Below are 24825 nucleotides of genomic sequence, written 5' to 3'. Positions count from 1 at the left end.
TCACCGAAGTGTAAACAATTAACAGCAATTAAAAGGATTCGAAAGAAAAGTTTGACCAAAACGAGTAAACAAAAAGGATTAGTTATCGAATCCGTTACTTAACATAAATCAAATCGGGATTAATTTAACCAACAACTAACAAAGTAAATAATTAACTTGTAAACAAGACAATCCACTTTGAAGATCCTCAATCAAATCAGATCACATTTGAACATAAATCGTAACTAAAGTCCATTCACTTTGAGCCAAACTCTAAGAAAAAGTTAATGATATAAAATTGATTGAATGTTATCAGTTTATTATCGGTTATTAATCAATTTTCATCATCACCTCTGTTGATTCATTAATTGTGGAGCTGAAAAAAAAAGTTTTCATTCAACTCAAACAATTATTGATGGATTGATATTGATCAACATGATAATGATTATTAAACATGTTTGATGAGTGATGGAAATAAAGTTATCAGGTTAATCATTTTCTGAGTATTTAACAGAGTCTAATGTTAATTACGATGTAGATTAAGGTCAAAATCATTACCAAATTAACTAATGTTTACTATCATCATCATTATTGTTACATAATTAGTTCAAGGTTATGATGAGGATGATAAAAAAAAGAGCTTGAAATGATTGAGAAGATAAATAATAATAATAGTATCTCTTGATGAGAATGATAAAGTGACATTGCCGAGAAAAAGATGATTAAATGATGATGAAGAAGAGAAAGACAAATATATTGACCGGAAATAGAATGGAAAACTATAAATGATGAATCTTTTTCTTTTCTGGATGTAAATTATCATCTTATTCTTATTCTTATTATGTATTATTTTCTTCGTCTTCTTTCTCGATATTGGTGATGATCATCATGAAGATCATGAGGATGATGAAGATTTCAACTGAAGATTATACTTGTGTTCATATTCCTCGAAATGATATACACACGCATTTGGTTCCCACTGTAAGTGGAATATTTCTTGATATGGAAAATGTTCTTATTCTTTTTTTTTCTTTCTTTTCTTTTCTATTTTTTTTATTTCCATCCCAATACTTATCCGCTTCTTCTTTCCGAACTCCATTCATCATTCTGAATCTTCATCTCTCATCATTTTCTAGTCACACAAATATAAGAAGAAGAAGAAGAAGAAGAAAACCATCCATGGTACTTTCACTTTTACCAAAGAATTTTCACCATTATTCTCATGAACTTTTCTTGCTCATTCCACCATCATCATCCTCATCCGCCACTTAGCATCATCATCATCATCTCTCCTTCTTCTTCACCAACCACCCACTCCCCTTGTATCTCCCTTTCTCTATTCTTACATGTCATCTCTTGTCAGCTCTAACAATCAGCTTTCACTTTCTTTCCCTTTCTTATCTTGTCCTCACTATCTTCATCATCTTCATCTTCATCATCATCATCATCATCATCTTCTTCTTCTTCTTCACCAGTATCAGCATTCTCATGCTTTTTCTCATCTTCTTCTTTCTTTATTCTTTCATTTTCTATCTCTTTTTCTCTCCTTCGACTTTTTTTCTTCTTCCTCATCTTCTTTCTTTGCATTTGATAACATCTAACTTCCAAGTTGGTCAAAGAATAATCTTTAGACAAATGTTCTTTTCTCTTCATTTTCATTCGTCAGCATCAAAAACTGTCAATATCGCAACCTATATTTTCTATTATCATCATTACATCATCATTCTAATCTTCATACTCATCATTTTCAGCTGTTGTAACTTTCTTTTTCTCTATTACTCACTCAAGGAACACGATAAACTCAATGAGAAACAGTTAATATACAGGAGTGGGAAGGTTTATTTTGCCATTTTCGATTTGCTTCGAACTTCACCAACGTGAAGAATAAAAAACAATTTCGAGAGAATCAAAATTCAATGTTGAAACTTTTCCTCCACAAGTTGCACATCTTTTTTTTTATTTTCTTCGAAGCAAAAAAAAAGAATATTAAATCATCGATGAGTTTCCAAATTAGTGAACATTTCTCATGACTATTTCCAAGAAAACTCGAACTGTCATTTCATGAAAGAAATAGTTCTCAAATTCTATTCATTTTTGATTTATTACAATTCTGCCCAACCCTGTATATTTAGAGAGAGAGAGAGACAGAAAGATGAATAACTCTTGTTCCTTGTGAACTACATACTGACCTTGTTTTATTTTCTATTTTTCTGTTGAAAATTCAACTGAATTCAATTGAAAGACAATAAGTTCATTATGATCACTTTTAAAGCGATCACAATAGTTTGAAGATTCTCAAGCCACTTTTGTTGCTCTTCTCCTCTTTTGATTAACCTAAACGGACGGAGAGAGTTCATTATTAGCGGGAATGTGGCACATTAACTGAAAGAGCATTAAAAGGCAATGGGCTTAATTTGGGTTAATTATGATAAAGATAAAAGCTAACGACTAACGACGGACCAAAGAGGAAGAGGGAGAGCGGCGATTTCGAGCCAACATTGGACAGTGAGATAGTAACCAGAAGGAGAGAGAAAGAGAGTCAGAAGGAGGAGTAGAAGATAGAAAAGAGATTGAGAGAGAGAGAGAGAAAGTACATCTCTCGGTTGAATGAGAATGATAGCAAACCGTGAGTGGAAAAAGAGACACACAAAGAAAGCGAGAGAAAGAGAGGAAAATAATATAAGCCCTTGGTTATTTCGACATCATCATCGCCAGTGGATAGAGCGATAGAGAGAGAGGGAGGGAGAGCAGACGTTATTTGATTAAATGATAATAATAACAATGGTGATGATAATGATGAAGCTGGAAAATGAAAGGTATCAACAGCCACTTCCTCCCCCATATCATGGACTTGGATGTTTTTTCCATAGGTTTTTCTTACCTGTTCAAAGATATAAACATAGTATTAATATCTAAGTGTAAATACAAACACCATTTCCAATTGGTTGATCTTTTTTTTTCACTCGAAACTTTTATCGTAATGAAAGATGAAGAAAAAAAAGTTTCCATCAGTCAGCTTATGCCTATCATCATCTTCATCATCTTCATCATTAGCATCAACATCATCCTACAGTTTCTTAAACATAATAATAGTCGATTCTCACTTATTCACATTCTCTATTATTATTTTACTCCAATTGTCCAGTTCTAACTCTGTAGGTAGGTAGTTATATTCTCAGGTTTCTTTTTTTCTGCATCTTCCATTTCTTCATCATCATTCCTTATATCCTTATTCTTCCTCTGCATCATCATCATCTTCTTCATCTTCTTCATCTTCTTCATCTGACCTATCATGGCTTCTTTTCCTTTCCCTTTCTCTCTCTCTCTTTCTCTTAAGGCTTTAAAGTTACAGTAAAAGATGGAGATGATGAAAAAGTCTCAACCTAACAAAGACATTATAATTTTCTATATAATATTTACATAATACTCATCCATCATAATCAATATTAAGTCAGTCTTCATCATCTTTCTCATTTTCTTCACTGTTTCATTTTTTTCCATCCTCACCCTGAGAAGTTGCGCCAGCAGCAGTTGTAGCTTATTCTGCAGGAGACTTTTATATTATAGGAAGGAGAGATACCTTATCATCAAGCAAAGATTATAACAAGAAGACGATGATGAGGATGAAGATGAAGATGATAAAATGAAGAAGAAGAAAAGGAAATACTAAAAACGATCAAGAGAAAGAGAGAGAGATAGAGAGAGATCTTAGTCTATAGTTATTAATTCAAGTTCTATTAATAATATCGGAGAGATTTGAAATGTTTCTAGTCGGTGTAGGTCGATTGATCATCTTACTTTTTTATCAAATTGGTTTTTAATGTGAAGATGATGAAGAGAAGAAAAATAAATGATAAATCTCAAAGGAATCCCTCGAGTGGATCATAGTGATTACGGATTAAGCTGGAAAGATGATGCTGATGATGTAGAAGTATAAATAAAATGAACAATGTATTTACTTTGACAATGTCCCATTGCAATGGATGCGAAGAGAGGATGAAGCTAAAATAAAACAGAATATGCAAGTAACTTTGTTACATGAGATGAAGATGAGGATGAAACTGATTAAGGAAAGAGATTAGTGGATGAGAGTAAAAAAGTGAAAGGGACAATTATAAGAAAGTAAGAAAAGGTGGATCCGTTTTCGTGATACATTTTCTACTATTCAACCCGCTCTCATAATTCCCTTTCCACTCTCCCTCCCTCTCTCTCTCACACACACATCATCTTTCATCTTCTTCTCTTTTTTTCATCATCCTCTGTGAGCTATAACTGGGCTACAAAGATAAGGTAATCTGACGAAAAGCTGAAACCAAATTAAGCCAACACCAACATCCAAACACCACCCAACAGCCTACAGAGTGTTCTGTAAGTGACTTTGTCCCATTTCCACCCTTCGAAAGGGAGGGAGATTGAACCTCCTCTTAATCTTCATCATCTTCATCACCATCGTTCATTTTTTTATATTTATATTTTATCTGATTGAAAAGAAAACAAAATTTTCAAACTTTAATGAAGGAAAAAGTGATTCTCTTTTAACCCAGAACTTTATTGTTGCTCATTGACTGAGAATCTGATGAATAATTTCATTGGTATGATAAGTATCATGATTTTGCACGGAGATTCAGGTTTCCCTGGGTAAACAAACACAGAGATTGAAGAAGAAGAAAAAAATTATCATAATAATTACATTGAGAGTTAATAATTTTTTATTTAAGGAAAACTTTTTATCCAGGTAGTTACACTGTGTAAGGAAAGATGCTCATTAGAGATGTTTATTTAATGGCTTTAGTTTGCAAGTCATTAGTGAGAGAGAAGAAGAGAAGAGGAAAAGAGGAAAAGGTAAAAAGAAAGAGAAAATACTAATGATGATGATGATGATGATGATGAAAAGAGAGAGAAGGTAAGAAATATTCAACCGCGAAAATAAGTTTGTGAGAATAGTAAATTTTTCACTTCATCAATAATTATAATCGCTGGTAACCAATTGATTAGGAATTAGGAATCAAACAGCAATTTAATCCATTGAAGATGAGATGATGATGATGATGAGAGAGAGAGAGAGAGAGAGAGAGAGAGAAATTAACTTTCAGGGTGAAGATAGAAAAGTTTCTGCTCCGAATGCTTGGAATCAGGATGAATAGTGTGACAGGTAACACGTCGAAATGATGATGATTGATTATTTTAGAATTTGGAGAAAAAAAAATTCGAATTGGTTTAATTGATATTTTCGTCTCTTTGATTATCCATAAGCAGATGAGTCTATTTTCTCACAAGTTATTAGTTGATTATCAAGGTGATCATCTGATTGATTAGCTTAATTGTTAAGTCTGATGATCAGTCAATTGTTTGGTAACATTGGATAATATAGTTGATCAGAGATGTTGATTAGAGTTTCAATTGTTGAAAACAGTTGTACTAATAAAGGAGAGAGAATGATAAAAATATTAATTGCAATTAATCTGCTGTTAATTGTTCATCATTATCAACAGATGATAAATCAATTTCCATTGGAATCATTGAATCAGTTAATTGTTTGTACAAAGTTTCGAGTTACATTTATAAATCTAAATTTCATTGGGTTTGTAGTTCGAGAATGAACAAAAAAAGGTTTACTTACCTTTCCTTTTTTTTGCTCGTTTGACTTTTCTTTGGGTCACCATTGGTCATTTTGGTCATCTCCAGGTGGATAACCGGTTAAATCTCCTGTTGGGATGGCGGATCATCTTCAATTGTTGTTAATTTATTGTGATTTACGGTGATTAACATAGAAAAAGGATTGAGATGATTAACTGGTGTATAAGGTGATTAATAATTCCAAGAGTTATTATCACCGACAGTTTATGTAATAACATTATCACCCATTGGTATTCATAATATTGTTAATGAGGTGTTAAAATTGCGAGACTTGTATCATGTTTAAATTGATGAGGTGCAAAAGATTTACAGTGATTAGAATTGACAATCAACTAATTGATCAAAAAAAAAACGTTCAAGTTTTTCATTCATGTGAAACAATTCATTGTTATTTCATAATTGACTCAAAATCATTAACTAATCCAGTTCAAGGTTTTTACCTGTTTCCATCAATTAAATGTTATCACATTCCCATAGATTCCTATGTTGATTTTGTATTTTCAAGATGATATATTAATATCTATGCCACGAGTCTATAAGAACGGATTCTTAGGCCATTAATTTTCCCGTCGATTGATTAATCTTCCGTAACCTAACATGTATAATCTTGTATATAAATCAAATACATTAGTCATTAATTTTAATTCTCTAATCACTTTAATCACTTTCATCTTGATGATAAGTTTCACGTTTATTGGACGGACCGAAAAGTGACCTTAGAATCGTTAATCGTTATCGCTCAATCGATAATGATTAATCCCCGATTGAGAAAATTTGATTCTTATGAATTCTGATGAAATGCTTGTAGTGATTTTGTTACACTCAAGGATAATATTAATAATTATCTTAACCATGATGATAAAAATCAATAATTTAACTAATTAGTCAGTAAAATTATGAAAGATTTACAAGTTTTCACATGTTAAAGTGTAAAGATAATTAATCTGACAAATTATCAAATAACATTAAACAATCAGTGTTCAATTGTCAACATTACTAAATACTAATTAATTAATAGGAGAGAGTTAAGTTAATTAAGTTAATTGTTGACGAGAAATGTTTAAATAAACAAAAGAAAAATAAATAAACAGAAATGATTTAATATCTTAAACAATCAATGTGAGTTTGAAGGAAAAGATTTTCAAATGAAATTCAATCTGAAACATCAACATGGTCATTAAGAGTTACGAATTTTCAAATTTTTCCAAATTTCCCCTGAACTTTATTCTGACAATTCATTTGCACTCTGGTCTATTCATGTTAACAAACCTCCCTCAGGGTAAAGTTTCGTGCTCACAGGCAACAAAAGCGACGCTGTTTCCAAGGTAGTATCCTGGTTTCAAATGCGTAACATAACCTAACCCAGGATGTTTTGTATTCCTGTTTTAATTCAACTCTCTGCATGACAACTGAGCTCTCTCTCTCTCTCTCTCTCTCTCTCTCTCTTTCTCCTTGAATATGTATACATGCATCACTCGGGTCTTTGCCTCTCTCACTCTATCTCTCTAACCTCCCACCTCTTCTTCCTACCATTAGAGCCTTTTTATATTTTGATTATACTTTTTTCTTCTTGCTTGAAAATGGAGACACCAGAAAATAAAAGAAACCATTTCAAGGTATAATTATCGGAGCGTAGAAAAGTCAAGCGTAGATTTAAATTCAGGCTTTCAGGGGGATTTCGAAATTGACTTTTCATCAAACAGAATAGAAATGTTTAAATTTTGGTTCTCTACCAACATTTCTCAAGATTATATCAAATGATATTCTAATTCTTTCAGTTTTCCTCTCAATCGCATCTTCAGCTTACCTTACAGAACTTAAAAAAGTTTCTATTTTTTTTCTCCTCTTCTTCCTCATTTTAGAATCAAATTTTTCACATTAACTTGGTGACATTTAAGGTTCCTAAATAGCTCAATTGATGATTGATTGGAAACCACAAAATATTCACAACATTTCGTGTTATAAAACTAGGAACACAAGATTAGCTTACCTCGAATCGTAAACAATCAATTTTGTTCATCTAAAATGATTATTATCGATTCCACAATTAAAGTATAGAAACTTATCGATAGGAAAAAGACATTATCGATATTTAAAATGTTCTCCTGTCAAATGTACAAATTGATTTTCTCTTCAAGCTCGAAATGAATCAACTAATATAGTTGAATGGTGAAAAGAAGAGCCCATCTGAAAATGTCCTATTTATGTATAAACAAATCTCTTTATCCAGCTAATCCACTCTATCCAATTGGTCGTGAATCAATCAGCGATTATGTTAACCTAAAGGATAGAAAGTGAGATGGATTGATAATCGCCGGTATCATTGCTTATATCCTGAGAATCAATCAAACATTTTCTCACCTAAGAACAGCATTCTATGTCTCAATTAGTAAAATTTACTATTCAAAAAATTGTATTGAGAAAATCAATTGGAAACGATAATATTAATGATAACTTTGTCCATATTTTCATATCAAGGATATTGACGATAATGATTAAGCACTGAAACAGTAAATGAAACACTGAAAACGAGGTGTATTAACCACACCCAAAGTCATTATCACACTTTCACTAAAGATGAAGTCACTTTCATATTATATTTACTGAGTATCTCTCTCTGTCTCTGAAATGATGAACTCAGAATATCATGATAATAATAAATTTCCACTCATTGGTTGATTACAATTTCTCTGATCAACTGGTCAACATTGAATGAGACAATCAATGAAGATTCAGCTGAGGAAAAGCACATGATGATCATGAAACGAAATTGAGACAATTCAGAATTTCAATTAATCTGAAAACTTGTTAAGGTGTCGATACAATGACCTAATTGAAAACGCCTTCGTTCATATTGACACTTTGATCATTTGTCTGGAATCGTCTTCCTCTATTTAAGGAAGATAAATTCTCTCTCCCTTGATTATCATTTCTTTTTCATCTCTCTCTCTCCTCATTTCCAAATGAACTATTCAGACATTATCTCATCAGTGATAACCTTTTACATTATAGTTTTTTTGTTTATCTTTCCTGGTTGATATTGTTGTCTATTGAGTCATGATAATCATATGAAACAATACAAGATAATCATTAAGATGATGATAGTGATTATAATAATGATGATAATTTCCGGATCTAATAATAAACAATTATCTTGAATATGTTCAATTTCAATGAATTTATTCAAGTTATTGAAGTACAAATGTACCTAGGGAAACAAATTAACTTGAATTAAGGAGGAGAAAATTGTTTTATATCAACAATAATCAACTTTGACAATTGAATTAGCGAGTGCCTATTGTGACGGTGACACAGAAAAGGACCCACAGCGATACACAACATTGTACACATCGAATCCAACAAATGAGTATTAATGGTCTAACGGAAGTTTTCAATTAAATTTGGTCTTCTCACCATCGCATCATTATTTATATTGGTAACACAAGTAACCCAAACTTTTGTATCGACTCTCCCTCAGCCTCAGTATAAAGAGTCAGCTGAGGGGCTAAGGGTCAACACAAAAAAGCCAAAGTAGCTTAATATCTGGTATCAAATGATAAGTTGCTTGATAATTGTATTAATGGTACAGTTTTTCTCTCTCTCTCTCTCTTCTTATATTACCAAAAAAAGAGAATCGAACAGAAAAAACGAGGTAAAACTCTCAAGGCCGAAGAAAATGAAAGAGGAGGAAAAAAATAGTGAGCAAAATTCACGAAGAGTCAAAATGAACGTTGAAAGAGCGCAAACATAGAATAAGAGAGAGAGAGAGAATGAGAGAGATGGTGATGGAGGGAGAAGAGAGCATAATGTTGTGAGAGAAAAGGCCGTCAACCATGTCAAGGTATAGGATCTGGGTTTGGTTAGGTTTCTCTTCATCATCATCTCTCTCTCTCGCCACCATCATTATCATCATCATCAACTTCTCATAGACTCATAGAAACTTTTCCCTTTTGTTTGTTGATCAAAGGTGTGCCTATAACAGAGGTTTACCTATGTTCTAGATGAACACACTATCATCAATATCGTTAACAGAATCAGTGAAGAAAAAAAGTTCAGATCAATGAAATAATTGATGATCATGGTGAGGATCATGAGGGTTTCCAGGTAAAACCAATGGAAATGAAACTCATCAGCGATCAAGGTAAAGATGAACATAAACAAATCATAATCTGCTGATTAATCTGACAAGAAATTAACTGTTTAAGATAATAGATTGTTGTTAAAGTGAACATGATTCTAATTGTATTAATGAAAACAGAGAATTGATCAAATTTTGGTCTTTGGAAATAATAATTTTCTCATTCAAGGAAAGTTAATGGGTAACAATTAACTAACCATCATTAGGTTTGGCTTTATAATCTTTGTCACAAAAGGTTAGAAAATTAAATTAAATTAAATTGGTCCTAATTGTTTACTACAATTACAGATTATTTAATTAGTTATTGATTTCAAGAGTTGCATTTGGTAATAAGATGAATGGAAAAGAGTGGAAATTATAAATTAAAGTTAATTGTCTTTCTCACAATTAACCCAATGTGACATTACATTTAATCATCTTGTTAATTTCAACAGTTATCAAGTTGAGATTAAAGTTTTTCTTTCTCTCTCTCTCTGTTTAACAAATTAAATAGAAATACTTGAAATTTAATCCAATCTGATTATCAAGGGAAAAGGGGAGAAAAAGATTAATAGAAAATCAATAAACATGATTGAGAATCAGAGTTAATTCAAGATCGAAGTGGGATCAAGATTAAGCTCACCGGGTGAACTCATCTCTCTCTTCCCACCATCAAAAACAACAACAACAACATCCGATCACCATGTTCCCCCCACCACAAAACATGAGTGAGAGAGAGAGAGAGAATTGAATAGATCATGAAAAGTTCAGGGTAATTTAAGAAGTGATGGAAATTTGAACGAGAGAAAAATAAAAAGAGAAAAATATAAATTGTAACAATTATCATCACGAGAACACACAATTGAGATTAACGATTAAGATAATCGGTCATTGATAATGAAAAGATTACAAATCATTTGTTAACAGCTAATTAAAACCATCCATTGATTGAATAAATTGATTGAAGATGAATAACTGGATCCATGATACAAACAATTAACATATCAACACACACTCACTCAGAGTAAAACACACACAATTAACAGTAATAATTAATGAGGTGAAATGAGTTAATTTATTTTATTACTACAAGTTGTTTGTTGTTCAATTGTTATTGATGGCAATTGATCTTCATCACTCAAAAAATGACAATTAAAAGAGAGAGAGAGACAGGGAGGTTAAGATGATCAAGAATATCAATAAACGTTGAGAAATTGGGAATTTGTGTATTTATATGTAAGTGTTTTAATATTGTGTCTTTTTTTTGAGTGTTTTTTTTTTCGTTATGTTATAATTTATATTATATATTATGCTAGATTTTGTTATTTAGTGAATCATTGGTATTATTGCTGTTGTTGATGTTGATGTTGGAGTTGTTGTTGATGTTATTAGTGGTAGAGTTTGTATTGTTTGTTGAATTGTTGGTGTTGTTGGAGTTGTTGTTGTTTGTTTGACTTTTTTTCTTCACATTTTTTGTATTGGGCAGTTTATTGTCTTTTTTCCACTTCATCCGTCGATTCTGAAACCAGATCTTTATCTGTCTCTCACTGAGTAATAGTGAATGAGCAATTTCAATTCGACGACGACGAGTTAAATAACGATTATAATGAAATTCTTTCTCCAGTTCTAATATCTGGTGACGAGTATAAGCTGTTCGCTGTCTTTTAGATTCCAACCCAGTTACATTGGTTCCATTTTGAACATTACAAAATAAATTATCCTTCGCAATATCTAAGGTTCGTTAGCGATTTCGTTAGCAATAATTATTCGTATTCGAAGTGTAATGATAGTAACGCGAACATTATTTATCAATGTTATTTTCATTTCGATGATTAGAATGATTTAGATTATTTGAGCAAGGAAGAAGAAGAAGAAGAAGATGAAGATGAAGGAGGAGAAGAAGAAGAAGGAGAAGATGGAGATGATTCGATGATGATGATGATGATAAAGTCGAGAAGAAGGAAGGAAGAAAGAGAAGAAAAATGATCATGTTAACTTTCTGTTAATGATCTAAATATATATAACCTGGGACACAGAATGTTCAATGTACTCAGAGAAAAGGAATATTCGAGTTGAGAGAGAGAGAGAGAGAAAGATGCGGGGAAATAAGAGTAAAAACTCACCTTTACCTTGATTGATATGCGCTTTTTTCATCCAAGGATAGATTACAGGTTGACCTGATCCCGAAGTCTCTGAATTGGTTTCACTGTTGGCTGAGATTGCACAGTCCGGTGGAGAAGGTGGATCACTATTAATAGATTTACAGTCTATTAAATTACTTTTTGAATCTAATTGTTGTTGAGGTTGAAGTTGTGATGGTTGTTGTTGGTGTTGATGTTGAGATGAGGATGAAGGTGAAGGTGATCTTTTTAAAAATCCTGGTGAAGGTGAAGGGTAACTGTTGTGATGATGGTTAAAGTTGTGATGGGCAAAGAGATCAGATTGATTAACTGATGGATGATGAGGATGATTAATTATTCCCGGATGGCTACCAACAGGTGATGGTGCCACCGATGATGCAACATTAGCACCCATTGGAACACCTTGGGATCCATAATAAGGTTGATGATGAGGATGAGGAGTTAAACCAAAGGAATGTTGATGAGATGAATGATGAGGATGATGAGATACATTGTGATTAGAAGGGTCAAATGGATACCCAGGAATTGGTGAAGTTTGGTGATGATGAGATGAGTGATGTGAATGATGAGCAGGATGATGAAGAGGAAGATGCGAATGATGAGGATGATGAGAATCAGTTAATTGATCAAATTGATCGTCGGTTAGATTACCATTATTATTATCATTTGATGAACCATGGATTCCGATAACACTGTTAGTTGGATAACTAATATTAGCACTAGAACTGCCACCGCCAGTACCACCTCCATGAACGCTTGAGGTTCCTACGGTGGATCCGATCGGAGCATCATAATAATTTGAATATCCACTCGCAGCGGCGGCCACATCGGCAGCAGTGGTATAAGCCGCTGGGTTACAATTCATCAAAAATGAACTCATGGTCATTAATATTGCTCTCAATTGGTTGGTAAAGAAAATAATTTTTTCGAAAAAAAGTTACTCTCTCTCTCTCCCTCTTTTCTCTCTCTCTCTATCTTCACAAATCTCTCTCTCTACTCTCCCTTTATCATCATAACATTTTACTTCTCTCTCATCAACATACACACACACACACTACTCACATTATCCACACTCTACCAGCCATTAACTCCACCCATTAAGAGAGTCTCTCTTTCGTCTTTCTTTTTGCTTTTTCTTGTGTTTTTTCTCTTTCTTTTTCTCTTTCTATTTAAAAGAAAGACAAGGTTACATCATTGCGCAGCCTCTTTCGGCTAACATGTGACGGAAAATAAGCCAACCAGAAAGGAAGAAACAAATGAAAGAGAAAAGTAGACAGAGATGAAAGAGGCGAAAGGAGTTCAAAGAGGTAAACATATAAATTAAAATGAAAAAGAAGAAAATTTTTATCATGTAATTTTCTTTATTCTAATATCACAATTGAATTAATTAAGATATTGAGAGAATTCATTTTCTCTTTTCTCTTTTTTTTCTCTCTCTCTCTATTCTTTTTCGGTGTTTTGGTTATTCGAGAAAAGAGAAAAAGAGTAAAAAGTTTTACTGTCAATTCGATAACTTTTGTTCCCTTCTAATAACAAGAGACTTCGAAAAGGCAATAAAACATTAGACTCATTTGTAAACTGATAAGTTAATTGTTCGCAATTGAGTTTAGTCATTTTAATTGAGTGACGAGAAAGTGAGAGGTTTTAACGAGAGTTAAGAATGGACACTTGACCCTAACGATAATTAACGATTTTCGCAATTTTTGGGTAACTTTTTTTTCTTTTTTAGTCAATAAATTTTTCGTCCATTGATAAATTGTTTCACTATTGGTTGGAGAAAAGAGAAAATAAAAGTTGCTCTCTTTTCATCTTTCATTCTCTTCACGATTGCCTTGCCTCTTTTTTCATTATCATCTCTCCCTCTCCCTCTCTCTCTCTCTCTCTCATCTTCCTCTCTTGCAAAAAAGATCCAAGATTATATGTATGCTGTGGAAGCGAAAATTTTGAGCTCTCTCTCTCTCTCTCTTTCTTTTCCATTATACTCTCATCTCTCTCTCTCTCTCTCTCTCTCTCTCTCTCTAATTTTTTGCTCGGAAAAAGATGCAAGATTATATGTTTGCAAAAATTTCGTACTCTCTCTTTTTCTTCTCTTGTCTTCTCATCTTCTGGTTCATCATCACCATCATCATCTCTCTCTTTCTTTCTCTTTCTCTTTCTCTCAACCAAATAACCAGAATTTTTTGTTGCATCAATATTTTTTATTCTTCTCAATTTAATGATTATCTTTTACTTACGCTAGAATCAAATGATACCTGATTCTTTCTCTCTCGCTTTTTCTTTCGCTACCATCATTCTTATTCTCATCATCAGCTCTTATTCTCATGTATTAGTACCTGAAGAAATAGATGGAGAGAGAGAGAGAGGAAGCCAGAGTCAGAGAGAAAAAGAAAATGTGAACAAGAGTGAGTTGGAAAAAAAGATGATGATGATAATGAGAATGATGAATATGATTATAGTAGAAAAAAAGAGAAAATCAGGTATCAGTTTGATGAAGAAGAAGAAGAAAAATTTGAGTGAAAAAAGAATAAGACTTTGTATAGATCCATCATTTCTCAACCTATACTCACTCACTCTCTCTTCTCTCTCTCTCCTTTCATCATGATCATTATTCAGATCGATCTTGATCGACGAAAACGATGAAATTATTCCAGGTCATCTTTTCCTTTATTTTCATCGACCAACAAACGGTAAAGTGTTTCAAATGTTACGGTTTAAAATTAGTCTCTAGGGGTTTAGAACAATCAAAACAACGAAATGACCAGTCAATAGATAATCTGACCGGCTAACCTTAGATGTGGCTTCGGATTAATAATTAGCAATCCACTAGGGACTAATTTCCAACCTCGAAACAGGTCAAAACAACGATAAGCCATAAGTCATAGAGCCTCAAAAAATTGTCAGGTGAACATTTGAAACACTTTGGATTACCGTTTGTTGGTTGATGAAAATAGTGGACAAGATGACCTGGAATAATTTCATCGTTTTCGTCGATCAAGATCGATCTGAATAATGATCATCATCATCATGAAAGGAGAGAGAGAGAGTGAGTGAGTGAGTATAGGTTGAGAAATGATGGATCTATACAAAGTCTTATTCTTTTTTCACTCAAATTTTTCTTCTTCTTCTTCATCAAACTGATACCTGATTTTCTCTCTTCTTTTTTTTCTACTATCATCATATTCATCATTCTCATTATCATCATCATCTTCTTCTTCTTTTTTCTGCTCTACTCCACCCAATTCTATTCGCATAAATGTTTATATTAGCCTCTTTCATACAGCGTGTCACTTATTCCATGCCAGTAAAACCAGGGAGAGGAAAAGATGATGATAATGACGAACCAGGAGACGAGATCAAATGTCTAATAATACAAATAATCAGATGATTAAACCTCATCAAATTGTTATTGTTAAATCACCTTAGGTTGTTGTTATTTTCTTGATTGATTAAGTTGCTAATTAAGATGTATATATATTTATCAAAGTTATTGTCAGAGAGACATAATTTTTTACACCGTGTAGCCCAAGAGCTCAAGATTATGTTGATGATTATGATGATTAGGATGAATGAGCCAATTGAGTTGTTTAAGTTAGAAAGAGAGAGAGAGAGAGTGAGAGAGTTGGTAAAAATAAATAGCATAACCAAAAAGCTGACCAAAAATGATTGAGAGGCTCATATATTAATAGGATGAGGAAAGATTATGATGATGATGATGATGATGGAGAAAGAGGAAAAGTAAGAGAATTGTCGAAAGGAAAGAGAGAGAGAGAAAAAAATGGAAGAAAAAAGCAAAGGCGTGGTTGATGTATAGACTATTTGGTTAGAGAAAAAAGTTTGATGATATTGAAGATGAAGACGATGCATGATATGCACCACACAAACCTCTCTAGAGCCGAATTCGTGGTAAATCAATTCTTTGACAAATTCGGATCTACAGGGTGAATGTAGAGCAATAGTTGATTCATTTTCACAATAAAAACTTGGAACAAAAAAGATATTCAATATTAGTTATTAACGAAGTCGAAAAAGTTTTATTATCATTGAAAGGGAACTTGAAAAAATAACCACTCCGAGTTTAGAATAGAAGATTATTGCAAGAAGTAGATTAAACATTTGATTACTAATTAAAAATTAATTATAATTGTTTAGAAAATGAAAATTTGAGTTGAAATCGTTTTGTTTTTCTTTCGATTTCGAAACAATGGTGACTGAGTCGCCATCTGGGGGATTTTCGATGAAACCAAAGTTTCACTGAAATGAGAAAAGTTTTTCTATCGGGAACTTGAGTGACATCTATTGGTTTGAATTCTCGAACAGATCGAAACAAGTTAATGAAGAAAAGGATTTGAGACGAAGAGAACAAAAAATACCAACGTTATCATCATTATATTGGAATCTTTGTAGTCAAGGTGAAAGGTTAAATTGGCTAATCAAGGAATCAAAGATTATGAGAAAAGTATTTAAGAAAAAGTTAATAACATCAACAATTAAAATTGTTGGATTGTAATCTTAATCATAATCATCATTATCTTCAATAACCTTAACCTTTAAACTGTGGAAATTTCATTTTTCTTAATTCGTTTTCAACTTTGATCATTTCACAATTAAAAATTGATGAAACAATCCATTCAAATAACAATTAACTCAACTTAAATAATGAACAAGGAAACTCGTTCATCAATTAACAATTACAACAAGTCTTTAATCACTTTGAGCAATAGATGAACATAAGCTCCAAACAATCAACTAATCATAATTCACTTTTATATCAATTTGATTGCAAATTTTTCGAGTGACAATCTAATAAAATCAATGAATTCATTTACCAAATGGTAGAATTAAAAGTAATCGAGAATCTCGATTCGAAAAAATCGATGATAAGAATCGAAACTTTCGATCTTTTGTGCGATCTGTCGATTCGATGTCAGTTGCAATTTCTTACTTCGAATCGATTGATATCGATCAATTCTTTTCGCTAAAAAATCGATGCGACTGATCAATAAAATAAATCGAAACATGAAAAGGCTCGAGTAGTGACATCTATCGACTACTGATTCTATTGCAAAGCCAGTGTTTAGTTAATCACAAGTGACTTTTCATTATTAAGAACCTGATTTTTTTCACTCGAATGAGAAAATCTAGTTAATTAAACAAAATTAATTCATCGGCGAGAACGTCAAATTTTCAATCACTCATCAACCAACAATCAATCAATTATAAGCTAAAAACGATTAATTGTTACATCCAGAAACTTGATTGTCTAATGCACCGGAAGTTGCACTCGATAAAATGTTCTAAGAACCCTAAGTATAAACAGATTCATTCTCAAAGACTTGATGATTAACTAATGTCGATTAAAATTCGTTAATTTTGTAAGTTCTTTCACTTATCTCATTAGAAATCGAAAATTGAAAAACTAACTTAAGTCTTTCTCTTATTGAGATGTTCGTGATCATTAGTCATCAGAATGAATAAATGAGAGAGAGAGATAGAGAGACGATTCGAATAAAACTCTAATTGATTAGGTGAACTTTCAACTTCTATGAATTGTGTCAATTGATCTACTAAATCATGAGAAAAGATGGAGATCGATTATATAAAACCATCGATTTCCAGGCCTGATCATCTGATTGATTTTCCTCTTTAAATCAAGAGTGAATTCTTTTCCCTTTCTCTTAGAGTTTTTCCTCATTCGATCTTCTCTGTCTCCTCTGTGTCTTTTTCTCTTTCGCTTTTAAATCGATTTTCCTTGAAACTCTTACTTCACCATCGATGTTTAAAATCTAAAATCGTTCAACTCGTATGAATGAAAAAGAGAATCAAATAGCCAATAGATGGCGCTCACTTTTTATCAAAAGTTTTGCCGAAAATTTTGAAACTGTTATAAGAAAAATTGAATAAATAGAAAACCAAACAAGAACTTTGAATCTCTCAAAAATTAATCTTGATCATTAATTTGCATAATCTCTCAACCCTAATATTTACATCTTTGAATATTAAATCTTAATTTCGTTAGGACAATAAAACTTATAAACAACGAGAACGAATAATTTAATAATTTCATAGTTCCAAAGAATCAGAAAATAAAGCAAATCAATTCTCAATAATTCTAAATAGAACTAGTTATTAGCTAGTGACATCTACGAGAAGAAGGAAAAAGTTATCGATTTATAGGTCGTTTCCATGTCCAAAAGAAAAGAATATTTTTAAATTTCTTATTCTCTTCATCTTATCATTCATCCTCATCTTTTTCGTTCCTCAGCTTTTCTTCCTCTCTCTCTCTCTCTCTCTCTTCATCTTCCTCTATCTTCTCTTTGGTAACATGCTCTTTCCTCTCTAAAGGCGTAAAACTTTGAGGTCACTTCGCCTCTTGACTTCTGCTCTTTTACCTAAATGTAATTCGTTTAGTTACGAGAGCCAAAAAGTACCAAAACTATGATTGAGTCATTAAAGAGCATCAACATGATGATAATGATGATGAGAGAATTTACTTAGCTTATTTTTTCTTCTCTTCTTTTTGAATGTCAGCGAAAATGAATGAAACTAATAACCATGTAAACTCAACTATTTTGTTTCTACTCGACATGAGCCATCGAATACAAGAAAAGCAAAAGGAAACAATTTCGCCTTTGGCTTGATTTTCATTCTCTTTCTATCTTAATGTAAAAGATGAAAAATGATCTTGTCTTTGGAAGATCAAAAACCCGAACCTATAATCGAGATAATTATTCAACTATAATCAACATATTCAAATGTTATTACATGAGAATCACTCAGATGTGACCTTTGTCTTTTCTCCAGGTATCGAGTTAATTTCAGCTCGAATCGAGCAGAGGAAGAAAATCAATTTCTCCATGACCTCCGTTCTCATTAGCATCTCTCTCTCTCTCTCTCTCTCTCTTCTTTCTCATGTTCATCATGTTCATCGATTGAATGAATAAACAAGAAAAATTAAATTACTTTTTGGAAGCTAAAGAAGAACCTGTTTAATGATAATGTTAATGATGAAGATGAAGATGAAATCATAATTAGCTCATCTTTCTATAAACAAAAGAAAAAACCAGAGAATCAAGATGATAATGATGATGAAGAAAGAGGAAAAAATTCTCTCTTTCTTTTATTCTTTTTTTTCTTCTTCCATTTGCTCAGAATATTAAGACAAGAAGGAGATGGAAAACGTTTCCAATGTTAAATCAATTCTTTCATCTCAAACTCACTTTTCTCTCATCAACATAATCATAATCTTAATTACACTGAATTATCTTCCAGCAATCTACCTTTTCTAATTTTCATACAATTTAATTTTCTTGAGTAATTTTACTCTCTCTCTCTCTCTTCTCCCCACATGATTGGTTATCTTCATCCTCTCTTCAAGATGAAAAACGTCACCTCCTCATCTTAAGGTAGCCATGTTTACTTTTTAAGGAGTGGTTGTTAAGAAGAGAAGCAAATTCTATCTTTTTCGTTCTCTTCTTTCTCAAACTTGAATCTCTGTTTTCTCCTCATTCAAAGTCTTCAATTGAGATCGAATAGAAAATAAATCAATAATCTCCTTTTTATTTTATTCCTTTTTACTCCATCTCTTCTCTCTCTCTCTTTCTCTCTCTTATATTTCCTTTCTTTTCTTTCATTTTATTAGCATCGATCCTATTTCTCTCTTTCTCTCTTTTTTCTCCTTTTTCCTCTTCATAGTTGATAGAAGCTTCTTGTGTCCAGCTTTGTCCTTCTTCTCAAGTATCATTATCATTCCAATGGACTTTCAAAGTAGCTAAAGCCCAGGACGAAGAGAGAGAGAGAGAGAGAGAAAGGAAAAAAAACAAAACGTTTTCTCTTTTCCATCCTTGTTAAGTCTAATTATCGGAGGGTATTTACATGGAAGGTGGAGTCGAGAAGCTGAGCTTACATAGAGGAACCTCTTTTTCTTTTTTTCATTTCTCTCTCACAGCCAATTAGAAGAAAATCTGAGGTTATTCATCTAAATTACATGAACAAGAAATGAAGTTATTATCATAATTAAGTTCATTTGTTGCGAGGCAGAAAAATATTTCCACTCAAAAACCTTATCATTATATTAACCTCAAGGTTTCAGGTAAGAAACGAAAAAAAAAATCTCATGAATATCATCTTACTTTTCCAGAATTAACATTTACAAGGTAAAAACTTGTTACCTGAAAATCTGAGAGCTGAAATAGTAAAATAATTGACCATTATTATCAAATGATCAATCAGTTATCTATTCAAATGAATCTCATTTAATAATATTTACTTGGAGATAGTTAAATATTCAATAAACCAAGTGTTCCATGAAAATCTCATGCATATCATATGGATAATCATCATGAGTCAATTGAATCAATTGAAAGTAAACGAGTGAAGCATAACAAAGATGATCAAGTCAAAAGAAGACACAATTGAATATCTTTCATTTCAATTGGGTGTTCACCTCAACTATTATCGATAAATCTCATAGAAATGGACAAATGATCAGGGAGAGAGAGAGAGAAAGTACCTGGTGAATCAGGGACAGTTCCAAGTACTCAGAATGTTCAATAATTTGGTATAGAGTAAACAAACTAATCGATTAGCTTGAGTGCACAGGCAGAAATACATAAAATCATTTTGGGTTTTGGGTTTAGTTTTGCCTATAAACTGATTCTCACTCATTCGAAGCGTTTATTTGTTTTTCCTTTGCTGTTCAAAGGCGATAATCAATTCATTTTGATGAATCAATCAGCTAAATTTCAAGCTTAGTCGAGGCAAGAGAAAAAGAGAATAGAAAAAGTTGAACATTCTTACCATTTTCATCTGAAAGATCTGGTGGTGGATCGAGATGATGAGGATGCTAAAAGAGATGCTGAAAGTTGGTGATGGTTTTGTTATCCGTTTTGCACAAAAATTATCACTTATTTGGTAATAGAGAGAAAATGAAAATGGTTCATCAAAAGAATCACAAGTTGTACTAATTACAATTTAAGATGTTGGTGTAATTACAGTTGATTATTCGGGATGGAAATGGTGATGATGATGATGAACATTGAGATTGATTTGGGAAGGTGAAAATGTCGATGAGGTTAAAAAGATGCGCATGACAATGAGAGAGGAAGAAGATGATGAAGAAGATGATTTCATGTTGGTGAAGATGATGGAGAATTAAGATTGTGAAACAATTAAATGAATAGAATTTTGTTTTCAATGGAAATGAAAATTCAATGGACAATCAAACTGTCTTGACCATCACAATCATGCATTTACATATGAAACTCAATTAACTCAATTAACAAGAATCACTTTTCACCAGAAAAAAAATTATATCGACAAAGTGAGAGAGAGAAACAGTGAGAATGATTCATGATAATGTAGAGAGACAATCGATGATAAATACAAGAAAAAACACTGATTTAATTGCGAATTACGATGAACAATATTCGTTGATTGTTGGTTAATTGTTTTCCAATTCAAGTCGTTAATTAAAACTCAACAATTACATTGATACTTCTTCCACTTCTCTTGCGTCAGTAAATGGACTTCATATACTTTACGACTCAATCTCACTCTCACAATTTTTTTTTCTCTTCTCTCACTCACTTTCTCTCTCTCTCTCTCTCTCTAATATTTTCTCTCTCTCTCCTCTTCTTTTCCACTCTCAGCTTTCTTTCTTTTTTCGCTCTCTCTTTTTTCTCTCTCTTTCTTTTTTCCTTCTCTTTTAGTTTCGTACTTTTTTCTTCTCTCTTTCATATTTTCTCACTTTTACTTAACATGGAGGTGACTCAGTAAACTGGATTCTTCCGATATTCTCACTCAGAATTTCTGCCTATATTCTCATAAATAATTTTTCTTCTCTTTCTTTTTCTCTTTCTTCTCTTTTCTATCTTACTTTTTCTCTTTCTTCTATAATTTCCTCTTTCTCTCAAAATCAACGCCAATAAGGTGAACTTTTAAATGGATGGAAGCTCCATCTTCTTTCTCGTATTACAGTTAAACTTGAGGGTTAATTGTGTCAATTGCATCAGCTCATCTCAAATGATTAACTTTAATCATCAACCAACAATTTAGATTATCTCATATTAACCTAATTCAACCAGATTTTGGTCTAATCACACAATCAAACCAGAAAATTGCACAATAAATTTGATTATTATCTAATCAGCAAAAATATTTGCTGATTAATTTAATAATTGCTCATCTAAATTGGAAAGTTAATCAACAACAAAAAAAAAACAAAGAAACAACGTTAATCGGATCAGTCGATTTGTCAGTCGATTATTTATCAGCTTAAAGTTGCTTCGAAATCGACTGAGTTAACAAATTTTTCTTCTTTCGCTCTCCCTCTCCCTTTCTTATCATCTTTTCTCCACCAGCTCCCTGCTCACTATTCTCTTCCATTCTCACTCTCTTTCTCTCTAAGATCAACCAACCATTGGTCGCAACCAACACGACAAAATCAACCAAAGTCTCAGCCAGTTGATTGAAGGCAAATCGGCTAACCTACCAAAAATATCACCGAAAACCGGATCACAATTAGACAACAATTAAAGTTAATCGAAAGACATTGAAATGTGAAAAATTGATCAAACTAAATTGTCAACCATTTTCATTTAATTGTCCCCAAACTGATTAGATTGCGAAAAATAATCTTACCTTAAGGAAATGAAAACAATAACAATTAGAGGTCGAAGGTAACATTTGTTGACATTTATCATCATGTCCAAATGATTAAATGAAGACCTTAAACTTGACAAGTTTTCATTTGATAAAATGTTAAAACCATTAAGATAACATGTTAAAGTAGATTAAGATTAAATTGAAGCAGAAAATATAATTATGTAATCTGTTCACCGTTGGATAACTGATAATCCAATTAATAACCAGTGAGATTATGATAATCTTGACGGGCGTCAACAGTTATGACAGATTCATTTTTGTTTCCTTAAGGTTAATTTTTCTAAGGTCATCTTACATTTTCTACTGGTCAATCAATTTTCCCATCAATCATAATTTTGACTTTTTAAACATCATAATTGGTCATCATCTTGTTCACAAACAAAACAGTAATCTCACTCCCTCTCTCACTCTCCAGGGCAAATGATCAATTATCGTTCTCGTGTCAAGATCAATACATGTCAAGATAAGTATTGTAAGTATGATTGAATATGATTGAATATGATTGACTCCTTTCATCACCATGTTCATATTTTCTGGTCCACTTAAAATATGAATGATAAGCCGACCTCATATTCAAAGAGGTACATAGGTCAGTACAAAGCTTGACCTCTCCTAAAAGTGTTGGTCAGTTGTGAACATGTGAAACTGTGACATCGAATCAAATTGATATTATTTTTTTTCTTCTTCTTCTTCAACAATCAAGATGAGAATTAGTATCAACTAGTGACACCTATTGAAGTCGTTTAGTAAGATTGGATAATGATCTTGATCTTGGAATTGGTTAGAATTGAGTTGTAATGTTTTCTATTTTTTTTTCCTGTTTCTTACTTATTGATAGTACATCGAGTTTGAATGATGATGTTGAAAGATTTCTGATTCCATGTGAGGTAAACATGGTGGAAAATTAAACTCTAACGTGGTAAAAACATGTCACTCATTTCAGGTCACCCATAAAGTCAATATCCAGGTAACATGTCAAGAGAGAAAAAGTGAAACCTGATTAATGATCAAATGCCACATTTTACCTTTTTAACAATAATATTCAATAATCTACCTGGTAAAATGTATTTATATTTTTCTTCCCTGACAATATTGATACAGATCTTTGGATAAACGAAATGGTTGATTCCGTGATAATGAAGATTAATTGAGATTCTGTAGCTTGTCTTCTGTGACTCTTTTCTAATTAAACTTTTTCACGCTTATTTGCTTAAGCTGATCAGAGAGAGAGAGAGAGAGAGAGAGAGAGAGAGAGAAAATATTATATTCTACAGAGAGAGAAAGTTTTCCATTGAAATTTACCATCGGGACGAGAAAAAAAGGGTTGGGAGAATTGTTTTTCTTTCTTTCTCTTGGTGAACAGTAGCCCAAATTAGCGTGAAAAGTTAACATGTTACAAGTGTCGTAGGTGATTCTTTTCATAGTCCCTAAGGTGTTGTTGAGAAAAAAATGTTTGTAAACAAGTGGAACCTCTGGAAAGGTAAAAATCGCCAAGTTGTGTGTGTAAACTGGACCTTAAATGGACATTCAAAAATGTTCTGGTTCGAAATCATTGATCCTTAAGCATAATCAATCCACTGGGTTCTTCCTCCATGGGTGGGTTTGCCTCCCTCTGATTTGTCATTCTACTTGAATATTTTTGGAAAACAAGAAGAGAAAAAAAAAGCTGAATTAATACAAAAGAAATTAACAATTTAATCAATAGATTAATTAATCATCTTCAATAGTGAAAGTCCGAGATTCCGAGTTACGAATAAAATTATTTTTCTTTTCATTTTCGGAGAGAATCATTTGTTTATCAAATGGCTTGTTTTTGTTTTGTTTTTCTTCAAGATTATTATTATATTTAAACAATTGAACAAAGATGAATTTATGTAAATAGTGATTATCATGAAAATGAATAATATAAGTTAAATATTACAGAATTTTTCTTAATTCAAACTTCAAGTCGCCTCGGGTTTTGTTTATGTCTTTTGTTTGTGTGTTGGTGTTGATTTATTTTTTTGTTTGTTTGCTGTTTTTGTCAATCTATGAAACACATGGTAATTATTATAAACAAAAAATAATGATAATAATTTAAAAAAAGTGGCAAAGGTTATATATTGAAATAGAGAGAGAGAGACAGAGAGAGAGAGAGAGAGACTAGAGACTGAGACATTGGAGGAATCAAAAATAACTCAGAGATAACAGATACAGATAATACATATTGAGTAAATTTGATTTATTTCAATTGAAATGATGTTGATTTGATGACTTGAGAGAGAGAAAGAAGAGAGAGAGAGAGAGAGA

The 24825-nt window shown here is 32.2% G+C and overlaps 1 protein-coding gene and 1 long non-coding RNA gene across 3 annotated transcripts; both read right to left on the bottom strand.

Moving 5' to 3' along the window:
* Window positions 1-4584: 4584 nt before the first annotated feature.
* On the bottom strand, window positions 4585-21453 carry LOC128396366 (uncharacterized). Its single transcript, XR_008326789.1, has 3 exons — window positions 20671-21453; window positions 7607-7896; window positions 4585-6222 (listed from the first exon to the last, which is right to left on the bottom strand). It is a non-coding gene; the product is annotated as an uncharacterized LOC128396366 (long non-coding RNA).
* Window positions 10955-13858, bottom strand: LOC128396339 (homeobox protein Hox-A5-like). Of its 2 annotated transcripts, none has more exons than XM_053356912.1 (2): window positions 11857-13858; window positions 10955-11464 (listed from the first exon to the last, which is right to left on the bottom strand). In XM_053356912.1, the coding sequence occupies exons 1-2, from the start codon at window positions 12758-12760 to the stop codon at window positions 11046-11048; spliced, it is 1323 nt and encodes a 440-aa protein (XP_053212887.1). In that variant the 5' UTR covers window positions 12761-13858; the 3' UTR covers window positions 10955-11045. The 2 variants fall into 2 exon arrangements, with proteins under 2 accessions (XP_053212887.1, XP_053212888.1); XM_053356913.1 differs by having other exon boundaries at window positions 11863-13858.
* Window positions 21454-24825: the final 3372 nt, after the last annotated feature.

This window comes from Panonychus citri, unplaced genomic scaffold (assembly GCF_014898815.1).
Source record: "Panonychus citri isolate SS breed McGregor unplaced genomic scaffold, ASM1489881v1 Contig00143, whole genome shotgun sequence".
NCBI classification, from domain to species: Eukaryota; Metazoa; Arthropoda; class Arachnida; order Trombidiformes; family Tetranychidae; genus Panonychus; species Panonychus citri.
This window is presented reverse-complemented; position numbering and strand designations above follow the sequence as displayed.